Source organism: Biomphalaria glabrata, chromosome 9 (assembly GCF_947242115.1).
Source record: "Biomphalaria glabrata chromosome 9, xgBioGlab47.1, whole genome shotgun sequence".
In the NCBI taxonomy this organism is placed as follows: domain Eukaryota; kingdom Metazoa; phylum Mollusca; class Gastropoda; family Planorbidae; genus Biomphalaria; species Biomphalaria glabrata.
Window position 1 is genome coordinate 36,554,558 of NC_074719.1, and position 22,454 is coordinate 36,577,011.

Below are 22,454 nucleotides of genomic sequence, written 5' to 3' on the forward strand. Positions count from 1 at the left end.
TATCATCAAAATTGTGGAAATCCCCACAGACATTAACATATTTAGGAAAGTCCCGGTCAGTATTATGAATTTATCATTTTATGACTCCAAAATTTGAAAAGGTATAAAAGCACAAATTTGTATTGGTAAGTTTTAAGCGATTTAGTCTACTATTACTAGATCTAGTACTAGCCTTACTATCTAGAGTATTAAGGAAACAAAACAAAAAACTAAAACAAATAAACACGGCTTATGTAATGATTTATCTTATTCATGGGAAATACAAACTATAAACTAAAAATACCTTTGCCGTTACTATAATATACCTTATAGCCTTATACTATAGTCTAGTATACCTATAGGGACTGAACAGGTAGCTTTGCTGGCTGGGACTTATACTACCTAGATCTATATAGTTATAGGTGTTATTATAAATGAAAAACTACCTATATACTATAGGTGTTATTAGGCCTATAAATAAAAAACTATTGTGGAATGTAATGATTTAAGTATTTAAAAATCAAACAAAGCATTAGGGTTCATTAAAAAAAAGAAGAGAATCAACATTTTGTAAAATAAACACCACATCAACATCCCTAATATTAATAATAGGCAGTATTTAGATCTACATACCACCAAATTCTAGTTTAGAGAACATGCAAGAACTATAATTATAATGTTATCAGTTAACTACACTTTTATTGAATTATGGGAGATTTCAACATACCCGCTATAAATTGGAAAACACTAACATTTCATAGAAACTTTATACAACCTAAGTTTAGATCAAATCATTAAAAACCAACCAGATTAAACAACACATTAGATCTCTTCTTAACCAACAGACCTGGGTAGTAGTAGATTATGATATTATCCCTTGTCTATCAGACCATGATATCATTAAAATACACAGTCAGATAAAAGCAGTAGCCAATACAAAACCCAAAAGAAAAATCTTACTCTGGAATAAATGCAACCTAATACAACGACACCAAGCTGCGTTAAACTTTCAACAAACATTCTTATCAGAAAAAAAAACATTAACCAACCAGTCGATGACCTATGGAATTTCATTAAAAACTATCTTAAAAATATTATAAAAATCATATACCAACTACATACAAATCAAACAAAATAACTAAATGCTGGTTTAATGATAGATTAAAGAAGCTTTGTAAACAAAAGGAAAACCTATATAGAAAATTTAAAGAAACTAAGGCAGAAAGTAGATAAAAATTAAATACCTAACCCAAAAAGTAAGCATACAGCTGCAGAGTGAATACATAAACAATGTAATATCTAAAGATAACAACAAAAACCTATGGTCATACATTAATTCTAAAAAAAAATGGAAACAACAGGCATAGCGCCATTAAAAGGAGAAGATAGCTTAAATTAACACATAATGATAATGAAACATCAGCATTCTGAGCCCCAGGAGACAAAGACATATTACTTAATTTGAACCAAGTAGACAACATAGTAGTTATAGAACTACAGGAAAATGGAATCCAAAAACTATTAGCCAACATCAAACCGAATAAAGCTTCTGGACCTGATGGTATTCCAGCTAGATTACTCAAAGAACTAAGCAATAAGCTAGAACCAGTGTTCAAAATACTTTTTCAGGCATCTCTTAACCAGGGCAGAGTAACAAGGGACTGGAATGAAGCTAATGTTAACCCTCCTATTTAAAAAAGGAGAAAAATCTGACCCAGGAAACTACAGACCAGTATCACTTACCAGCATCACATGTAAAATCCTAGAATACATAATATGTAGCAACATCATAAACCACTTAGACAAACATAATGTCCTTACTCCATACCAGACATACAATAGAGCAGAGAGATTCATAACAAACAAATATTCACATTTGACTAGATTAACACATTTAGTTAACTGGCTTAATTTAGAAAGCCTTCAGAACAGAAGACTTTAAAGTAAAGTATCAATTTTGCATAAAACATAGGCCTAATCTTGAAATACAAAAACAAAACCTAATAAAATACTCAGAAAGACACAAAGATAAAAGCACATTCCTTTTTCTATATGCTAGGACAAATTTATCCTTCCCTATTGTTTAAGAGCATGGAATGGGTTGCCTAAGTCAGCCAGGAAAACTAATGACTTGTCAGAATTGATTAAGAAAAGATTATTTAAGAAGAATCATTACATGTTTTTGCAAAGCTTATATCAACTCACTCTGTACACGTTATTTCTTTCACACTCAATCTCGGATCAAGCTGACATTTTGCACACATTTCTTTTACTGACAAAACAAGAATCAATGAAAAAAAAAATTAACCAATTTGTTAATTAAGTATTGGTAATTTATATATTTTTTTGGTATCGAACAAGGGAAAGAAGTTGTATTTGACTAATGTGGTGGTATAAGTTGAATAAGTCTCCTATATACTTCGTTTTAAACTTGGAAGCTAACAATAGATAACCATGAAACCTATTTTCATAAGCACTTCTCTTGTACAGTGGTTAGTGTGTTTGCTTGAGGAGACTTGATGAGACTAGAGATAGTATGCCTTTTTTTAAAAAAATTAAATGCATTAAAAAAGCGATTACCCAGATACCCCCTTGACATTACTACTGGAGGCGAAAAGCTGACACGTGTCTTTAGTTGTGAATATCTCGGCGCTATTGTCTCAGATGAAATAACTAAACCTGAACTACTGATCAGAATTACACAGTCCACAGCAGAAATTACAAAACTCAAAACAATCTGGAAAGACAAAGGCATTGCCCTCGACACAAACATCAGACTGTTGCGCTCCATGGTCATGGCTAGATTCTTATATGCCTGCTCTGATTATCCACTGTAATAACATTGTTTGTTCTCTATCATCATCTAGATATTTCTTTAGGCCGCACACACACTTTGGCTATTTATAGTTTATAGTTCAACAATGCAATAAACAAATAAGTTATTTAGGTTGATAGAGATTGAAAAAAATGTTGTTTTTTTTTCAGCCTTGGCACTAATGATGTCACATTGTTCTCCCACAGAAGAATTATTGATCCTGTAATTTATGGCAGGTATGAAAAAAGTTGATGATAATGTTTTTGTAAATTGCTCTGTATCATTTTTTCATAAGCTTTATAAATATGTATATAAATTGCTTTATTACTAAAGCACTTGTTTGATATTGATTGTTTATTTTTGTTCTTCCTTTTTGTGATCATTAATTTCAAGGATAGACGAAGCAGCCTTTTTTAAAAATGATATTTGCTTACCTGTCATTATCAATTAGTGCCAACTCTATAATAAAACAGAGGCAGTAGAACAAGAGGGGACGTGGGGGGTTGAGATCAAGCGCTTGGCTTACCAACAGAGGGGTCTGGAGTTTGAGTCCTGGTGGACACTGGGAGTTTTCATTTCGGGATTCTTAGGTCGCCCATGAGACCATCCAACTCTAATGGGTAGACATTACTTGGGGGAAAGTTAAGACGGTTGTGTTGGCTACATGACATCCTCGTTAACCGAAGGCCATCAAAACAGATGAACATTACGTCATCTGCCCTATAGATCGTATGGTCTGAAAGGGGAACCTACTTGTTTTTTTTTAGAAGAACAGGGATAACTCCCAGATAACACAAGTTTTTTTTCAACCGGTGTCAACATGCCGTGTTTATAATAGTAGTCATGTTATACCAAAGAATGTATACAATACGTAGCACTTTTTATGAAAGAGCAATTTGACACATGCCATGTTTTTTTTCACTGAGGTTCGACTTGATTTCGGTAAATCGAAATTTAAACAAATCAAAATATTTAATTGCATTAGAAAAATTGTCTCGATTTGAACAGAGTTAGCGAAAAGTAGGACAGGTGCAAGAAATGAGGTTGTCTCTATTTTGATAGAAAAAAAAAGAATCACGATAGCAACATTTAAGAAACAACCTTTGTATTATTTATCCATTTCACGGTGCGCAGATATTTCCAGAAGAAGTTATCGAAAGTAATGGCTCTGGTAATTAAAATTATCATCTCCTATATAGCTAAAGTTATATTTTATAGTTAGGTAGTGAGTATGCAGATTTACTGTATTAAGACAGTTGGTTCTCGAGAGCAATCAATTAAAACGTATTGCTTTACGGTTTACTGAAATAAACGTGATTTCTTCTTGAGGAGAGTGTGCAATGCGAAGACCTAACCAACTGTCTGTGGATCCAAACATTATAAATGTTAATTTTTTATATAAGCTTAATCTTAAATGAAAGGGAAAAAACAACTTTTCCATGCTAAAACAGTGTTTCTTAAACTTTTGACTTATGTGTAACCCTTAAATAATTTGTGTAACGTTGAGTACCCCCTTGCCCCCCCCTCCTTTCTATGTAATTGCATCTATGGGCTGAGATGATGGAGCATAGAACTTGGTTTTCTTCTTGTTCATTTTAATCTGAGATGCTGTTCCACGTCTAACACTCTTTTCCTTTTTTTTTTTTTTTTACGTTATGTAATAGTTACAGATGCTGAAAAAGCAACTTCTCATAAATATAAGGTTGAAAATTAAGTATTCAATTGGTGGGATTAATTTGTATGGCCCATTAACCACGGTAAAATAAAATGTTATCTTTGACCTTGAACAATATTACAATTCATTACCCGATCTTATTGAAATTATTTTTAAGATGTATAATAACACCGATTATGAGTTTGCATAAATATGAAATAAAATTTAATAAAATAGTATTAAAGAATTGGAATTAAAAATTATTGATAATTTATTTTAATTTATTAACAGGGCATAAGGGTATTAAAAAAAAGAATAATCAAAGTTAATGAGTGTCAATGCGTACCCCTCCAAACTCTTCCCGTACCCTTAGGGGGACGCTTACCCCCTTTGGGAAACACTGTGCTAGAGAATATATTGTCGCTTTTTGACGAAGATTTTGAAAGAGAAACTTTTCCTCCTCGTTTTCATTTATTATGTTGGAGCGTTCAGATGACTAGACCAATACATGAGATAAACTGTTGGAGTGTTCAGATGACTAGACCAATACATGAGATAAACTGTTGGAGTGTTCAGATGACTAGACCAATACATGGGATAAACTGTTGGAGTGTTCAGATGACTAGACCAATACATGGGATAAACTGTTGGAGTGTTCAGATGACTAGACCAATACATGAGATAAACTGTTGGAGTGTTCAGATGACTAGACCAATACATGAGATAAACTGTTGGAGTGTTCAGATGACTAGACCAATACATGGGATAAACTGTTGGAGTGTTCAGATGACTAGACCAATACATGGGATAAACTGTTGGAGTGTTCAGATGACTAGACCAATACATGGGATAAACTGTTGGAGTGTTCAGATGACTAGACCAATATATGAGATAAACTGTTGGAGTGTTCAGATGACTAGACCAATACATGGGATAAACTGTTGGAGTGTTCAGATGACTAGACCAATATATGAGATAAACTGTTGGAGCGTTCAGATGACTAGACCAATACATGGGATAAACTGTTGGAGTGTTCAGATGACTAGACCAATACATGGGATAAACTGTTGGAGTGTTCAGATGACTAGACCAATACATGAGATAAACTGTTGGAGTGTTCAGATGACTAGACCAATGCATGGGATAAACTGTTGGAGTGTTCAGATGACTAGACCAATATATGAGATAAACTGTTGGAGCGTTCAGATGACTAGACCAATACATGAGATAAACTGTTGGAGTGTTCAGATAACTAGACCTGTATATTAGATAAACTGTTGGGACATTCAGATGACTAGACCAATACATGAGATAAACTGTTGGAGTGTTCAGATGACTAGACCAATATATGAGATAAACTGTTGGAGTGTTCAGATAACTAGACCAGTATATTAGATAAACTGTTGGGACATTCAGATGACTAGACCAATGCATGAGATAAACTGTTGGAGTGTTCAGATGACTAGACCAATATATGAGATAAACTGTTGGAGCGTTCAGATGACTAGACCAATATATGAGATGAACTGTTGGAGCGTTCAGATGGCTAGACCAATATATGAGAAGAGCATGGTCAGCATTCTCTGGTGACACTAAAGATGGGCAGATTTCACTGGTTCCGATTTTGAGAAACTTACATTCTCTTTTCTAAGCATTTGAAATATTAACGAGAAAAAAGTTAATACATTTGCTATTAGATTAAATACTGTTTAAATGGGCTTTCTGAGCAGTTACGTCAACATATGTAACAATGCTACATTACACTGCGGTATGTACACAAAAATATTAAAATTCCACGGTTATAAAAATAAAATTTTCGCGTTTTAATATTGGTATTGGCAGCTTTGAAATGCAGCTATTTTATTGTAGAGTTATTTTTTTTTTTATATTCTTTGTGCCGAGAACAATAAATTTGTCTTACGTTTACAGCATTATTAGTCTGAAAGATCAAGGGAGGGAGTATTTGTTGATCTTGAACACCGAATTTTTCATTACATTTGCCCTTTCATTCTTTTGGACGTTTTTTTTTTTAGTGTAATACTGACGTGAAGCTTTTAATCTCAGAGCCCTCTGGTGGGAAGTTTTAAACTCAAAACCCCTCTCGGCTACGCACATAGAATTCATAGAATATTGAAAAGAGTGGTTAACATAACAAAAAAAAACGTTGGTGTTTTAAACTCAGCCCCCCCCCCCCCTTGTTACTCTCAAGGAACTCGGTGATTGTCGTTAGCTTTATGTTCGTTTTATTGGAAAAGGGGGGGGGGTAACCTCAAAAGCCCATAAAGGGAGATTTTAAACTCACCTCCCCCCCCCCCCGACTGCGCTGGGACAAGTGATAATTTAACATTAAAATTGCACCTATCATAAACAACATTAAAGTAAAAAAAAAAAAAACTAGTCACAAAATTCCACCCATGCCAGCGGGGGGGGGGGATAGATCATTTCCGGGGGATTTGAACCCCTCTCCCTCCCCTACGCTACGCCCATGTTAGCAATAATTAGCTCGACATTGTACATTTAGTCCCAGTTAATTTCATTAAAAACTACCTCTTTCAACCAAATTATATTCCGAAATTTTTGTAATTTATAATTTGGTTCTTTTGTTTGACGGCCTTACGACCGATTGTATATTGTCACAAAGTACCGAGCATATAAATGAGTAGTACAAAAGGGATGCAGTCTAGTATAAAATAAATGGATTTCCTGAACTAATTTTCCGTTGATTTGGCTTAACTTTGATATACTTGTGTTTAGTTTAAACTTTAGTTTAACTTTGATATACTTGTGTTTAGTTTAAACTTTAGTTTAACTTTGATATACTTGTGTTTAGTTTAAACTTTAGTTTAACTTTGATATACTTGTGTTTAGTTTAAACTTTAGTTTAACTTTGATATACTTGTGTTTAGTTTAAACTTTAGTTTAACTTTGATATAGGCCTACTTGTGTTTAGTTTAAACTTTAGTTTAACTTTGATATACTTGTGTTTAGTTTAAACTTTAGTTTAACTTTGATATACTTGTGTTTAGTTTAAACTTTAGTTTAACTTTGATATACTTGTGTTTAGTTTAAACTTTAGTTTAACTTTGATATACTTGTGTTTAGTTTAAACTTTAGCTTAACTTTGATATACTTGTGTTTAGTTTAAACTTTAGCTTAACTTTGATATACTTGTGTTTAGTTTAAACTTTAGCTTAACTTTGATATACTTATGTTTAGTTTAAACTTTACCTTAACTTTGATATACTTGTGTTTAGTTTAAACTTTAGTTTAACTTTGATATACTTGTGTTTAGTTTAAACTTTAGTTTAACTTTGATATACTTGTGTTTAGTTTAAACTTTAGTTTAACTTTGATATACTTGTGTTTAGTTTAAACTTTAGTTTAACTTTGATATACTTGTGTTTAGTTTAAACTTTAGTTTAACTTTGATATACTTGTGTTTAGTTTAAACTTTAGTTTAACTTTGATATACTTGTGTTTAGTTTAAACTTTAGTTTAACTTTGATATACTTGTGTTTAGTTTAAACTTTAGTTTAACTTTGATATACTTGTGTTTAGTTTAAACTTTAGTTTAACTTTGATATACTTGTGTTTAGTTTAAACTTTAGTTTAACTTTGATATACTTGTGTTTAGTTTAAACTTTAGTTTAACTTTGATATACTTGTGTTTAGTTTAAACTTTAGTTTAACTTTGATATACTTGTGTTTAGTTTAAACTTTAGCTTAACTTTGATATACTTGTGTTTAGTTTAAACTTTAGTTTAACTTTGATATACTTGTGTTTAGTTTAAACACGATTTGGATCTCTGGAGTAAAATGTTCTGAATTTCTATAGAGGATTTTTTTTTGCTTTATTCAATTAGAACTCATCCTATATTATCTGAAACAGAAATGCGTCAATTTATTTATACAACTGAAACACACCAAATCAAAATAGAAAAGTAAAGTTCCCCCTCTCAGAGCCCGCGATCTATAATCATCCGTTTCTGTGGCCTACGGTTAACGAGGGTGCCATGTGGCCAGCACAACGACCAGCCGCACTTACTATTCCCTCAAATATTGTCAGGCACCCATAAGAGTTAGGTGGACTCAGGCGCCTAAAGATTCACCAGGTTTCAGACTTCCGGTTCGGAAGCCAATCGCCTTACCGCTCAGCCATCGCGTCTACGCCAGACCAAAACTTTAATAAAAACAAATACCTGACAATCACACACACATATTTAGCTGAACACAGAGTTTCATGTGTTACGTCATTTATTAATTATTTTTTGTTGTTGTTGTTGCTTAAGTTTTCCAATAACTTAAAATTAATTTGTAAACGTTTATGACGCAAAGTATACATCCTTAAAGACAGGCGATTGATCTCTTTCAGATTATGAAACAAACGAAGAGGAAGAAGAGGTAGAGGTGTACGTTAAGATCAGGTTCAGGATAGAAAGCTGGGATGGTACGGTCAAGGAACATGAAGCAGATTTACCTGGATCTGTCAAAATTAAAGATTTGAAAGACGAACTACGAGACGAGGTAAATGCAGTTGCAACCCGTTAGAGAAATTGGCCGCTAATTACATGTGAAAAAATAAACGTTTGCGACTCACATTCTGTAAACACACATACACATCATCATACACCTTAAGATGAAACTGAATGTTTATAGTGATTATATTTTTTAAATATACATTTTGTTTCGTAGCTTGGTGATCCCGAAACTAAAGAATGGTTTTTAGTCAAGCAGAACGGAGGCGAGAAACACATGCCTGATGATGATGTCATAAACGAGCTCTGTAGTGATCTGCTAGGAGACGACCTCCTGATTGTTTCAGTTCGCGACAACAGAACTGACTTCACGTCAGATGCCATACCTGTCATGGAGCAGGGTCATTGATTTTTTTTAAATATAATTTTTATTTTTTTAAAATTCCAGTTTTGGTTTTCATTTTGACCACAAGCCTCGTTAGTTGAACACTCTGCAAGCCTACTCAAGTATGACGTGAAATGCATTGCATTAAATAAAAAAAAATTTAGGGAACTGTTAGTAGGTAACCATTGCTGACTCTTTAACAACTCCTAATATTTGTCCTTGTTTTCAGACTTTGCCAAAGTAAACATAACTATTTGCTTGATTGCACCCGTCCATCTTAGCCTATTTCTCTATATTTCACTTTTTTAATTGACTTGTATGCATGAATGTCAAAAGGCGTATAAAGTTGTTTGTCCATGCAGATATAAGATGATAGTACTAACACTACCGATAGTGTCGCCTCGCAAATAATTAAATTACTAAAATTTGTTTAAGTTTTTTTAAACCTTTGTGTTTGTTTATAAGTTATTATTACATTTTACCTGTCTGGCATAAGAATACCTAGATAACACTATAGTTTTCTTTGCAAATAGTCTGTTGCATATACAAAGTTGTCTAAACATTGTTAAACATAATGGAACACAAATAGACATGCAAACAAAAAAAGTATATAACATTTGTGCAGTATTTTAAAATGGTTATCCACCATTTGCTTAGATCTATCCACTATTTGAATACCCGAAAAGTTATCAACATACAGTGATTCGCCAAATACCACCAGGTTATAACAGTAATTTTGCACTATTAGGCTAGTTTGTATATTATGCTCTGCGATTTGTAAACAATTAAATTTTAATTAATAACACATTTACAGGTATTTTAAATACGCTTAGAAAATGTTGTGGATGTCAGTCTAGAAGTGTAATCTGAGCAGTTATTAAAACAGTACAAGCTTATAAGTATATTTAATATTAAAAAATAAAAATAAAAAAACAACATTTTTAGCAAAGTACACTAGAAAGTTCTTTTGCTTGGATTTTTAGTATGATCCCTGGACTGTCATTAGTTTCATTACGATAGTCTCAAGCATCAATTTCACCCGGGGAGTATAACATTTATGAAGATTTGCTTACTCTAACTGTCAAAGCAACGTGTACACAAAAGTAAAGGGACGTAATCGTGTTCACTTCTGAAGACATGTCCAAAACTTAGAAATCAAATCAAATAAAAGAAGAAAAAAAAAAAAAACATAAAATACATGAGTTAACATTTTATTTGTTAAATAATGAGAATAATTTTTTAAATAAGCACTTTCGCCAAAAAACGTAAGCCAAATAAACATATATATGTATAATTTAAATATGGCTTTTGTTAGAAAAATTGATTTTACTGAAGAGAATGGACCTCATTCACCAAAACGAACGGTCGCGTGAAAATATTGATAAAACAACGGAAAAAAAAACTGTCACTTGATAACCATTGTTGATTTAAATTAGATCGTAATTTGTATAGAAGAGATAGAGAAGCACGTGACTCAATATTGTTTGTTTACTATTGGTGAATGAGGTCCGTTCAGAGCTTATATTACATATATGTAGGCCTTGACTTTCAATGTTGCTATGGACAAATGTGATGTGACGGAATACTTCATATATGAAGAAACACTGAAACTTAAAAGCGAATTGTCAATCAACTTAGAAGAGACTAAATTAATATTACTATATAGATAGAATAGAATGTCAGATAATAGAGGTTAAATAGCATATACAATGATGATTATAATTGGTTTTTAAAAAATACAAATAATACTTGCTGGAATGGAAATACAAGAGTGTCATATAAACACCAACTTTTGAGACTAATTAAATTACCTCAACCTCTGTCACAAATACCATCGGAAAAATAATGAAAGCACTTCTCACTGCGTAACTCTTTAAAACTGATACACAACTCAAGGACAGTTCTCTCCCATTACACCACAGAAAAACCAGATGTGGGCAAAATGTTTGGATTCTCTGTTTGAAATATATATCGTATTTAAAAAAAAGCTCTTGCACTACAGTAAAAAAGGCCGTGGTGGCCAAATGATAAAGCACTTGGCTTCCGAACTGATAAGTCCCGGGTTCGAATCTCGGTGAAGAATGGGATTTTTAATTTCGGGATTTTAGGGTACCACTGCGTCCACCCATCTCTAATGGGTACCTGACATTAGTTGGGGGGAAAGTAAAGAGTTGGTCGTTGTCTGGCCACATGACACCCTCGTTAACCGTCGACCATAGAAACATACAACCATCATCTACCCTATCTCCTCTACAGTTTCAACAGTCTGTAGATGAGATGCTCCGAGAAGAACAAGCAGGCTTACGAAGAGGCAGATCATGTACAGAGCAGATCTTCGCTCTACGAAATATCTTAGAACAAAGTCTTGAGTACCAACAACAGCTAATAATCAGTTTCGTATACTTCAAGACAGCGTTTGATAGTGTCCAACGAGAATCACTATGGAAAATAGCTAGAGAATACGGCATCCATGAAAAATTCGTCCAGATTCTACGACACTTATACAGTCAATCTATTTGCTGCATTAAAACAGAAGAAGGAACAACCGATTTTTTTTTTTTAGCATTGAGACAGGTGTGAGACAGGGGTGCATCTTATCTCCCTTCCTCCTAGCCATCGACTACATAATGAGGAGAGCAATGAACCAGACTGCCTTTGGTATTCCATATCATGAACAACTCCGATTGACGGACTTGGACTTCGCCGATGATGTTGCACTACTGGGGGCTACAAATAAATGCATGCAAGAAATGCCGTAGAGCCTAGATAGAGAGGCACACAACAATTAAGGATAAGACTAAAAATTTTGCGAGTGGGATATAAGGCAAAGGGTGTCCCCGTCAGACTTCGCGAGTCAAAGCTTGAAGAGTTGGACAAGTTCACTTACCTTGAAAGCATCATAACAAATGATGGGAATGCCTACAATGACGTAGCGTGCCAAATAGGAAAGGCAGGGAGCATTTTCCAAAGGCTTCAGCCTATTTGGATAAGCCAAGCCATTGGAGGCTTCAGACATTGTAAGTGACAGATCTTTGTGGAGACAGCTTGCCGCCCAATGCGCCGAACGGCGCGGAAGGACTAAGTCATCTACCCTATAGATCGCAAGCTTCGAAAGAGTTACTTTATTTTTTACTTATAAATAGCTTATCAGACTAAGGGATAGGTGACGGTGTAGCTTGATCTGTTATTATAATGGTTCGAGATTTGCACCTTCGAATAAAAAAAAATTGTGTTACAAATGTACATTTTCTTACCAATTTCAACAATGAAATTTTTGTTATAACAATGTTGGGCCTACTTGTCAATGTGAAAATATGGAATTATAAATATTGAGCAATTTAATAAAAAGTTTTGTAAATCTGCTTTGACATGATATAATTTATAATATAATTATTTCCTAATATAATGGTGATAATGAATAGTCATTTGATTCGAGCTATCTAACTAGAAAAAAATACCGACACTGAAACAGCTCCTGTCAACGTCTAGGAAAAAGTATTGCAGTCGCCATGTTCTTGACATCTGGTGTCCTGTCGTCCTTAACCTTCGTATTGCTCGTGCTTGTATTCGTGTTTGTATTTGTATTCATACTGTCATCTGTTGGTCGTGACCAGGAGAGTGTTATTGTCTGTCTGCTGTATTTTTATTTAAATAAAGCCTAATTAAAAAATAATATTTCAAACATACATACATTAATCAATGAGGTAAGGACACGTGATTTTAATGCAAAACCAAAAAAAAAAAAAGAACTTAAATTTAGCATGGACAAATATGATACATTAAATGCTGGTCAGTGTAAGTTGCTTGGGAGCTCCATGGTCAGTGCTTGCACAATCCAGGGGTCACACTTAGAACCTTCTCGAAATTCTTCCCTTGTAAGTCTGTCATCGTGATTCTGTTGAAATGAGAAATAAATGTTTGGGTAAGAACAGCGGTGCAGCAGCAATCAAGGCGTGAATGGGCACATTGCATCCCAGTCTACGACCGAGGGGGGCCCACTTACTTAGACTTAGATCCTCCCGCGCTGATCGGTGCATTAGGTGACAAACTGTCTCCATAAAGACCTGTCACTGGCAATGTCGGAAGCCTCTTCCCACCTGGTGTCCACTGCTTTAAGGTCCTCCACGAAAGTGTGGCGCCAAGTTATAGTCGACGTCTCTGTATGCGCTTTCCTAGTATAACTTGGCGCCCTCCAATACGAAATGGCCCACAGGAGCCATTAAAAAAAGAAAAATCATTCGACCTTAGAATTTCTAAACGAAGGTATTCTGGAGCCCCCGTCTCAGAGGTAGGCCTTACTTTGCTACTGGTCAAGAAATACTCTTCAGAATTTCATTCGCAACTTAACTCCAATGCAAGGAGTACTGTATAGAGTACATAGACCAGTGATGCCCAAAATACGGCCCGCGAGCCAGATTCGCCCCGCGACGTGGTTCCATCCGCACCGCCAAAGCGTCAGTGCATAAAATTAAGTGGTGAAAAATAATGTATCTTGTATATTTTCTCTAACTCAGAATGTAAAATTGACAAGGAAAAGTGAACGGATCTTTACTTGTTTGCGGAACATTGTAAAAAGCCAACACGATTGTTCCATAAAGAAAGTGTAGCCGTTTTTAAAAAAAGGGCAACATATAAACGGCATTCTTGGTTTGAGACGCGAATAAAAGATTGTTAAACTATGGCAACTAGATCCACAGGCTTCTACTTTCTAATAGTTTTAAGGTTAATTTCATTTCGTATTTCTATCTTTTTGGTGATGTGGATCTCGACACGAGGGTTGGAAATTAAAATGGCCCGCAGGATGAGTAGGACTGGGCATCACTGCTATAGACTATACATTTTTGTTTTGCCAGAAATGTGGCATTGTTGGTTAACCAGTTGTCGTGACAGATTTTTTAAGAGCCATTAAAAGGAACACAATATTATCACGTACGATGTTGGTGTCAAAGAAATTGAATATTTTACAGCTAGAATGATTAAATGGATAGCTTTACAGTGTACATTACAAACATTACGACTGTCATTTACAGTTACGGTGTGTGTGTGTGTATATATATATCTCTAATCTAATCTTAAATGTCTACGAATGATTAAAAAAATTGTTACAATGACAATTTCGTGTAAAATAATTTAATATTGCTAGATAAGACAGCTGTAAGAAACCGATTGATGAGTTGGTTTTAAATCACTACTGTTAACATAATTGTGTATTAGACGAATAATAACAGTAGAGCTGTTAAGAAACATAATGTGGGCTAAGAGCGCAAAAAGAGCAGACACATAAATACATGTAATAAAGCACACTTGTATGTAGTGAAATAGTATCAGTTTGGATCTAACATCTAAGTACATTTGTATGTGTGATACATGTGGACATAATCAACCTGTTCGATTAGAAATATTTTTACCAATAGTTTTTGTTTAGCTTTTAGCTTTCTGAATGACTATGATCCTGTCACTTGTCTGGACCAGAGGGAGGGAGGGTATCTTGGTGAATGTTTACATGATCGTTTTATAATGTATAAAAAATGTTCACTCAGAGCTCGAGTCCTCAAGGGGACTAATTCAGCTTATATCACGACATCTGTCAAGTAGGATTTCTTCCTTTGTTCAAGATACCAAACAAAATAATTAATTACCACTAGTTAATTGACTAATAGGTTTTTTTTTTTTTTCTATTGATTCTAGTGTTGTCAGGTAAAAGAAATAATTGTGCGAAATTTCAGCTGTGGTAGAATACCGTGTACAAACTTTTTACCAGACAGACAGAGTGAGTTGATATAAGCTTTGTAAAAATAAAATATTGCTTGCTATAACCTTTCAGTACTTATGTCCCTCGGAGGGCTCTCTGCTCCATCGACTCAACCCGCCTCTCCCCTCTCAAAACGTATGGTTTGCGAGTTTTTTCTCAGTACATGGACCAACAATATTGGAACCCGCTCTCTCCATTACTCAACATTCAGTCCCATTCGTGAACTTACAAGGTCCATTTGTTGAAATATTTTGTCCACCCGCTTATGGGGCGTGTCTTCATCTTTGGGAAGCTCCATAAGGTTGCCCACCATGTTGTAAATGGCATCCACTATCTCTTCCATTTCCGCTTTTGTGATTTGTCCATCATTGTCAAGGTCATACAGACTGAATGCCCCTTAGGTGGCAAAGGAAAAAGATACAAAAAGAAGAGAGAAGACATTATTATTGAGATAAGCTAAGCTAAGATAAGATAATTTTTATTTAGCTACATATTTTCGAAACAATAATGATCTCCACGTGCCTGATTACTGTAGAAATATTGTGTACTAGTAAAGATGATTATGAAAAACATAAATCCAACAAAAAGTATGAGCAATGGCGTCACTAGGGGTGATGTCACCCGGTGCGGTCAGATCAATTTTTTCATTTTAATTTCTCCAAACATTGTCCAATAAATACTATCGTTGGATTGATATTTTTGTTGAACCATTACATCTATTCAATAATTATTGTATTTTACAATGCGTTATAAAAATTAGAAGCAGAATTGACATCACATAAACATGTTTCCTTTGACTTTCAGACGGTAACAGTATAACATTATGCTGTGTTATTCAAACTTTGACAACCATCTAGACCACAAATGCCGCCTTCTAGTCAGCGATTGGTCGGGGGGAGCGCTTTTATCTTACACATCGTTGTCTGGGGCATTTTTTGTCACCCTAAAATGGGTGTCACCTGGTAAGGACCGCACCCCCGCACCCCCTAATGACGCCACTGAATGACAGAGATCGCGTAAAGAACAAAGAAAATAAATACTGTTAACTTATGAGGTCATGGTTAGAAATAAAATCAAATCGTGTAGATGAATTTAGACAGGAAGGGCATAGTTCAGGGGTTCAAAATATTGGGGATTTTCATGAATGACTGAGAAAGCTTTTATAGGAAGCCATTTGGTGTATCCGGTGAACATAATCATGGAAGTGTTGACAAACTAGATCTTTTTGTTGACACTTTTAGGCCCTGCAGAATGATTTTTTTTATAACTCTTCCGCTTACTGCTCAACATATTGTCAATATGTAAGTACTATTTCAAGAATTATATAGGTTTAATTAGATTTGCCTTAAACTTATTATTTTTTGTCATATTCTCGCTGTCAGAGTAGTGAATGAAATAGTGCAGAATAGTTTTGCGACATCACAGCGTCGAAGATTTCCATCTAAGACTGGAGTACTAAAAAGTTGGACTATTTGAATGTTTTCTCCAGCTAACGAAACAATACTCCCCCCCCCTTTTTTTTTTTCATATAAAAGTCAATGCCACTAGATAATATTGATAAAACAATGAAAATTACGTATCACGTGACAGCCTTTATGGATTGCGTAATTTGTATAGAAGATATAGAGAACCACGTGGCAAAATGTTTGTTTACGATTGGTGAATGATGTCCATTATTATTTTTTTATTTATTTTTGTTTCACAGTTAATATTTAAGAATTACAGTAATTTTTTATGTTGTTTATTTTTGTTTTGGTCTGAGTTCTCTGAGAACATGGCCAGGAGAGTTGCGTCATCTGCATCCTTTGTGCACCTACAAAGAATATTCTTTCGAGTTTTATAATAGAAATTTGAGACTAAGTAAAAGTCTGAACAGGGAAGGACCACAAGATAAGATAATATAAGATAAGATAATGTTTATTGGTCCAATCAAATGGAAATTCATTTGACTACAATCGACCACCTCAGCGTAAGTAGTTTCACATTTCATTCTATCATTCGTTTAACTTTTGAAAATTGAACCGTTTTTTACTTTATGCTGAAAATAATTTAGGTGCTGTACATTTCACAATATAACATTAAGAAAAAAAAACAACACATGAAAATAGAAAAAAATGTGTTGCCTAAATGTGTTACATGGTTGTAGTTCAAACCCAGGTTTGGGGAGAAAGAGGGGGGGGGGGTCGATGTTCCCTTCACTTTAGGCCTCCTTGCTTGAAGATTACAACAGGGCCGGCTTTAGATAATGGGAGTGAATGTGTTGGCCCCAAATGAAAACATAAAAAACAGCGAAAAAATAAAATTACACAAAATTACATTATTTAAAACCTAGTCAGGCTAGTGTACTCCAACTGTCTCCAACATTAATATAGGTCACATGTCTCGCTATTTCTTCTCTAAAAAATAAAGCTATGTGCTAGGCTCCATCAGTCGGAGGCCTTAGGCGGCTTCCTAGTTTGCCTATGCCTAAGGCCGACCCTGGCTATACCCACATGATGTTATTGTGTTTTATAGTGTAATGATTATAGTTAAAGGAGAGGTAGAGGAGAGTTAATGGAGAGGTAGAGGAGAGTTAATGGAGAGGTAGAGGAAAGGTAAAGGAGAGCTAGAGGAGAGTAAGATGGGAGTTGGAGTAGAGTAAAGTTAAAGGAGAGGTAGAGGAAAGGTAGAGTGGAAATTCTGAAATAGATATTTTGCTGCATTTCATATTGCAGAGGAACGAGTGTGAGTCTGTTGTTTCTCTTGTAGTGCTCAATATAACCTATTGGTAAAGAAATATTTAGTCTGAATAGACAGAACAAATAGAAATTGACGAATGAAGAATGTATTAGTTGTTTGGGTTGAGGAAGGGGAGGTAAATGGTGGTTAATGAAGATTGAAATTAAAATGATCAATAACAGACTCTAGCTATATCCATCTAGGTCTGATGTTCAACGTCACCCAAGTTGTGGACTACTCGTTAAGACAAGGGACATTACTCATATAGAAAAATGAGGAACACTCTTGCAATACATATATCACCACTTACAATCTAACTTCTCGTCCAGTGATCCCCTGGATGTAATGGACAAGGCACGGATGAATTCCTGGAATGAGATGAAACCATCCTGAAAAAAAAAAAAGAGTCAACTTTGTGTTACTGAAATGGTCTTGGTAAATCTTTATGCTCTCTTTTGCTACTGTTAAAGTGAAAGGCTCATAGTGTCAAAGAGATGAATAGTTTAAGCATTTGAGTAGTGGCGTAGCTAGGTATTTACCATCTTATGATATGAGATAATGGCGTAATATTTAATATTAAATAAAAAAAAATTCAAACACTCATTTTGGCCTTCCCCCCTTATGTGGGGGCCCGGGGGGATTTTAAAATTCTTCACCACCCATCCCCCACCATAGTTACGCCACTGCACTTGAAACACAGACAGGCATAAACGGCGAATAGGGAATTTAAATCAGAAAGCGACTTTATCTACCTTAGATGCAACAAAATATGTAGGCAGCAGAAGGGTCTGCATACCCACGTCAGACACAGCATTTTTTTTTCAATCTTCAGATTCTTTTTTCGCGCTTTTATTAATGGTGAAAAAAAAAGCGTGAGGGAGAAATAGCGTTAACAATTATTTAAGGGGACTAAACCCAATATATTTAGACATATCTGTGACCACTGAAGTATTAGTTTCGCCTGTTACTATTAAACAAAATAAGGAATTACCAGGAATTAATAGTCTGGTAGGTATCTATTTTTTAATTGATGCATGTATTGCCTATGTCAATAAATAATTATCCAAATTTTAAGCTCAATCCGAGAATGGGTGTGGGAGAAATAACGTGTACACACTTTTTGTCAGACAGACAGAGTTGATAGAGACTTGGTAAAACTAAAATTACTATTTCCCTTATCAGCATCAACATACTTTATTCGAATCAAAGGCATTGAACACGTAGCTGGCAAACTTGTCTGGATTTCCATGTGGGAAAAATTGTTGGTAAATTCCTTGAAACTCCTGCAAAGAAAAGACTTCAACAATCAATCGAAGGCTTTGAACCATGTCAAACTAAACTGATAAACATCATTCCTTTAACGTAACAAAGAAGGCAAGTTTAGAATTGATAGAGATGCACCCTAGACAAAAAATCTCTGGACAATCATTAGTGGGATGAGGGTAAATCAATCTATATTATAAGCGCGAAATGACACTGATTTATGTATGTACCTCTCAGGACATCTCTTAAACTAGGAATACAATTTCGTACACTGGTTCCTTTTATCTCTTTGGTTCTCACAAAGACACGGTTGGACAGATTTGAAATTTACAAAACAAAAAACAAAAAAAGAAAACGCAAGCTTTCTATTAAACCTTTGTATTTTACTTTTAGTATTTCCCCAAATGGTCGCAAACATACATAGAAATAGCACAAAATTCCTTAGCTTTTAAAGTATTTCTTTCTTTTCCCTAAGTCAAATTATTTTGAATAAGCCTTACGTTATTTCCGGTTTCTTTTAGACGCGCTCGCGCTCTACATTAAAAAAAAAAAAAACTCAACTAATCCAAACATCATCAAAAAGATTTCAGTAAAAAAAAAAAACCTAATCCTAATAGTATCAAAAAGATTGATTTCATTATTTTCTTTTCTGAGAGAAAGAGAGAAATTAAAGGATAATCGATTGCAATAAGTAAAACTAAATTTATATTTCCTTTAGAGAACATAAACAATTAATGAATGTAGTGTGGGGTACAGTAACTGAGCATTCAATTGGGGCTTTCGGAAAATGCATTTTTTTCTCCCTCTGAGCATGAAACTAGTGGTTTAATGTCTAACTGTAAAGAAATGTTTGCGGTGTCTAAAACCGTATATTGCTAACCTTATGATTAAAGTGATGCTAGAATTCACGGGCCAAAAGCATATGTGCGTGTATGTGTCTTGGGGGGAGGGGCGTTATAAATGGGTCTGTCCAAATCAAGTCATCAAGCGAAAAGCAATGTCAGATAAATTACGATGCGAAGGTAAAAAAAAATAAAATTAACAAACAAGGTTACAAAGACAGTTTGTGTGGAAACACAAACTCGAAATCGGCCCCCGAAGTGGTCCACCCAGGCAGGTAAAAAGGCAGGTTTCAATATTTTTCAAAAAGAATATCAGAATGAAATTCTATCAAAGTCAAATGACAGAGAAGAATGGAGAAAGAAGGTTGACATCTTGTGTGGTGCCCCAACGGCCCAGCAGACCAAGAGATAGGTGAGAGCACTGGCGGATCCAGGGGGGGGGGGTAGGGGCGATCGCCGACACCACTCGGCCGCCCCCCCCTAACCCTAACATAAGTAATAAATTAGTATACAAATAGTATGATTTCTATACTAAAAGTCGTACGAATAGTAAAGAAAGACTCGCTCAAATAAATTAACCCTTGAGATCAAGCATGGGCAATAACATAGTGCCATTAAGGTTGTCAGAGCATTTTATCGTTATAAGCTTTAAAACATACATTAGTTCAAATGATTTACAATAACATAAAACATTTAGTGAGAATATTAGAATTAAAACATCTATAATTATCTAATAAAAAGACATGGTTTTCTAAGTTATGTTATATTCTTATTATGTTAGTTTTACTATTGGTATTCTTCTTTTAAATAAGTATTACCAAAACAAATTTAACCATCAACATATCTACCTACGTACCTACTCATGTATCCATGTATCTATTATCTATCTATTAGTCTATCTATCTATCATTATTATTATTATTATTATTATTATTATAGCTTTTATATAGCGCTACTTTCATGCTTATATCATGCGCTTTTGGTCCAATCTCATTTGTGGACCATCTATCTATCTATCTATCTATCTATCTATCTATCTATCTATCTATCTATCTATCTATCTATCTATCTATCTATCTATCTATCTATCTATCTATCTATCTATCTATCTATCTACCTACCTACCTACCTACCTACCTACATATCTATCTCTATCTATCTCTATCTATACATCTATCTATCTATGTATTACACAATCGTGTTTGTAATGAAGTTGCGGCCTCACTGGTAAAACGACTATGACTCTTCTCGTACTAAGGTGATGAGATTAGACCCTGGGCATTATATAAGTAATATAAGCTTTTGCTAAGACACTCATTACCAAAGGGGTCTCAGGATAAGGTTAGACATTGGTACATCTTATGAAAGTTACAGAGAGTTTAAAAGTTTTGTTCCTTCCCTCCCCCGTCCAAAACAAAAAAAAAATGCTGGAAAACATTTGACAGTTACTGTATGCAATGTTCCATGTGAACCTATAATTACGGGGAGAGGTCAGAAGGTATGCCACTATCCAATGGTTTGACAAATTGGCCTGTCATGTTATTGGCGGGCTTCAAATGATTTTCCGTCAACTTTTATCAAGTCCACACAATCAGCAGACGACCAGACTTCATTCCCTATCAACCTTTGTCTGAAAACTCAAGTGAATTAATTAGCCAACGTGAATGTCATTTATTAGAGATTTACGACAATAGAGGAATGTAATCTTTTATACGACGATAGAAGAATGTAATCTTTTATACGACAATAGAAGAATGTAATCTTTTATACGACAATAGAAGAATGTAATCTTTTATACGACAATAGAAGAATGTAATCTTTTATACGACAATAGAAGAATATAATCTTTTATACAATAGAAGAAGATAATCTTTTATACAATAGAAGAATATAATCTTTTATACAATAGAAGAAGATAAACTTTTATACAATAGAAGAAGATAATCTTTTATACGACAATAGAAGAATATAATCTTTTATACAATAGAAGAATATAATCTTTTATACGACAATAGAAGAATGTAATCTTTTATACGACAATAGAAGAATGTAATCTTTTATACAATAGAAGAAGATAATCTTTTATACGACAATAGAAGATAATCTTTTATACGACAATAGAAGAAGATAATCTTTTATACGACAATAGAAGAAGATAATCTTTTATACAATAGAAGAAGATAATCTTTTATACGACAATAGAAGAATATAATCTTTTATACAATAGAAGAAGATAATCTTTTATACGACAATAGAAGAATATAATCTTTTATACAATAGAAGAAGATAATCTTTTATACGACAATAGAAGAATATAATCTTTTATACGACAATAGAAGAATATAATCTTTTATACAATAGAAGAAGATAATCTTTTATACGACAATCGAAGAATATAATCTTTTATACGACAATCGAAGAATATAATCTTTTATACGACAATAGAAGAATATAATCTTTTATACAATAGAAGAAGATAATCTTTTATACTACAATAGAAGAATGTAATCTTTTAAACGACAATAGAAGAATATAATCTTTTATACAATAGAAGATGATAATCTTTTATAC

The 22,454-nt window shown here is 34.1% G+C and overlaps 2 protein-coding genes across 7 annotated transcripts in view; one reads left to right on the forward strand and one right to left on the reverse strand.

The window, feature by feature from the left end:
- Positions 1–3: 3 nt before the first annotated feature.
- Positions 4–9,753, forward strand: LOC106056343 (uncharacterized). Of its 4 annotated transcripts, none has more exons than XM_056042813.1 (4): positions 4–125; positions 3,001–3,030; positions 8,821–8,972; positions 9,141–9,753. In XM_056042813.1, exons 2-4 carry the CDS (start codon positions 3,024–3,026, stop codon positions 9,330–9,332), a joined length of 351 nt encoding a protein of 116 aa, XP_055898788.1. In that variant the 5' UTR covers positions 4–125; positions 3,001–3,023; the 3' UTR covers positions 9,333–9,753. The 4 variants fall into 4 exon arrangements, with proteins under 4 accessions (XP_055898788.1, XP_055898786.1, XP_055898787.1 ...); XM_056042811.1 differs by having other exon boundaries at positions 35–125; positions 2,965–3,030; XM_056042812.1 differs by having other exon boundaries at positions 70–101; positions 2,965–3,030.
- A 493-nt stretch (positions 9,754–10,246) lies between these two features.
- LOC106056344 (neuronal calcium sensor 1-like) overlaps positions 10,247–22,454 on the reverse strand; it is a 62,272-nt gene continuing 50,064 nt past the window's right edge. For all 3 annotated transcript variants that reach the window (XM_056042805.1, XM_056042806.1, XM_056042807.1), the window contains 4 exons: positions 18,972–19,061; positions 18,089–18,167; positions 15,290–15,456; positions 10,247–13,203 (listed from right to left, as the gene is read on the reverse strand). In XM_056042805.1, coding sequence (XP_055898780.1) covers positions 13,099–13,203; positions 15,290–15,456; positions 18,089–18,167; positions 18,972–19,061 — 441 coding nt within the window. In that variant the 3' untranslated portion in view covers positions 10,247–13,098. The remainder of the gene's footprint in view (positions 13,204–15,289; positions 15,457–18,088; positions 18,168–18,971; positions 19,062–22,454) is intronic.

Excerpts from the sequence above, each read along its gene's own strand:
- LOC106056343 (XM_056042813.1), top strand. Across the intron at positions 8,973-9,140 it reads AAGACGAACTACGAGACGAG|CTTGGTGATCCCGAAACTAA; the intron begins GTAAATGCAGTT and ends TTTGTTTCGTAG.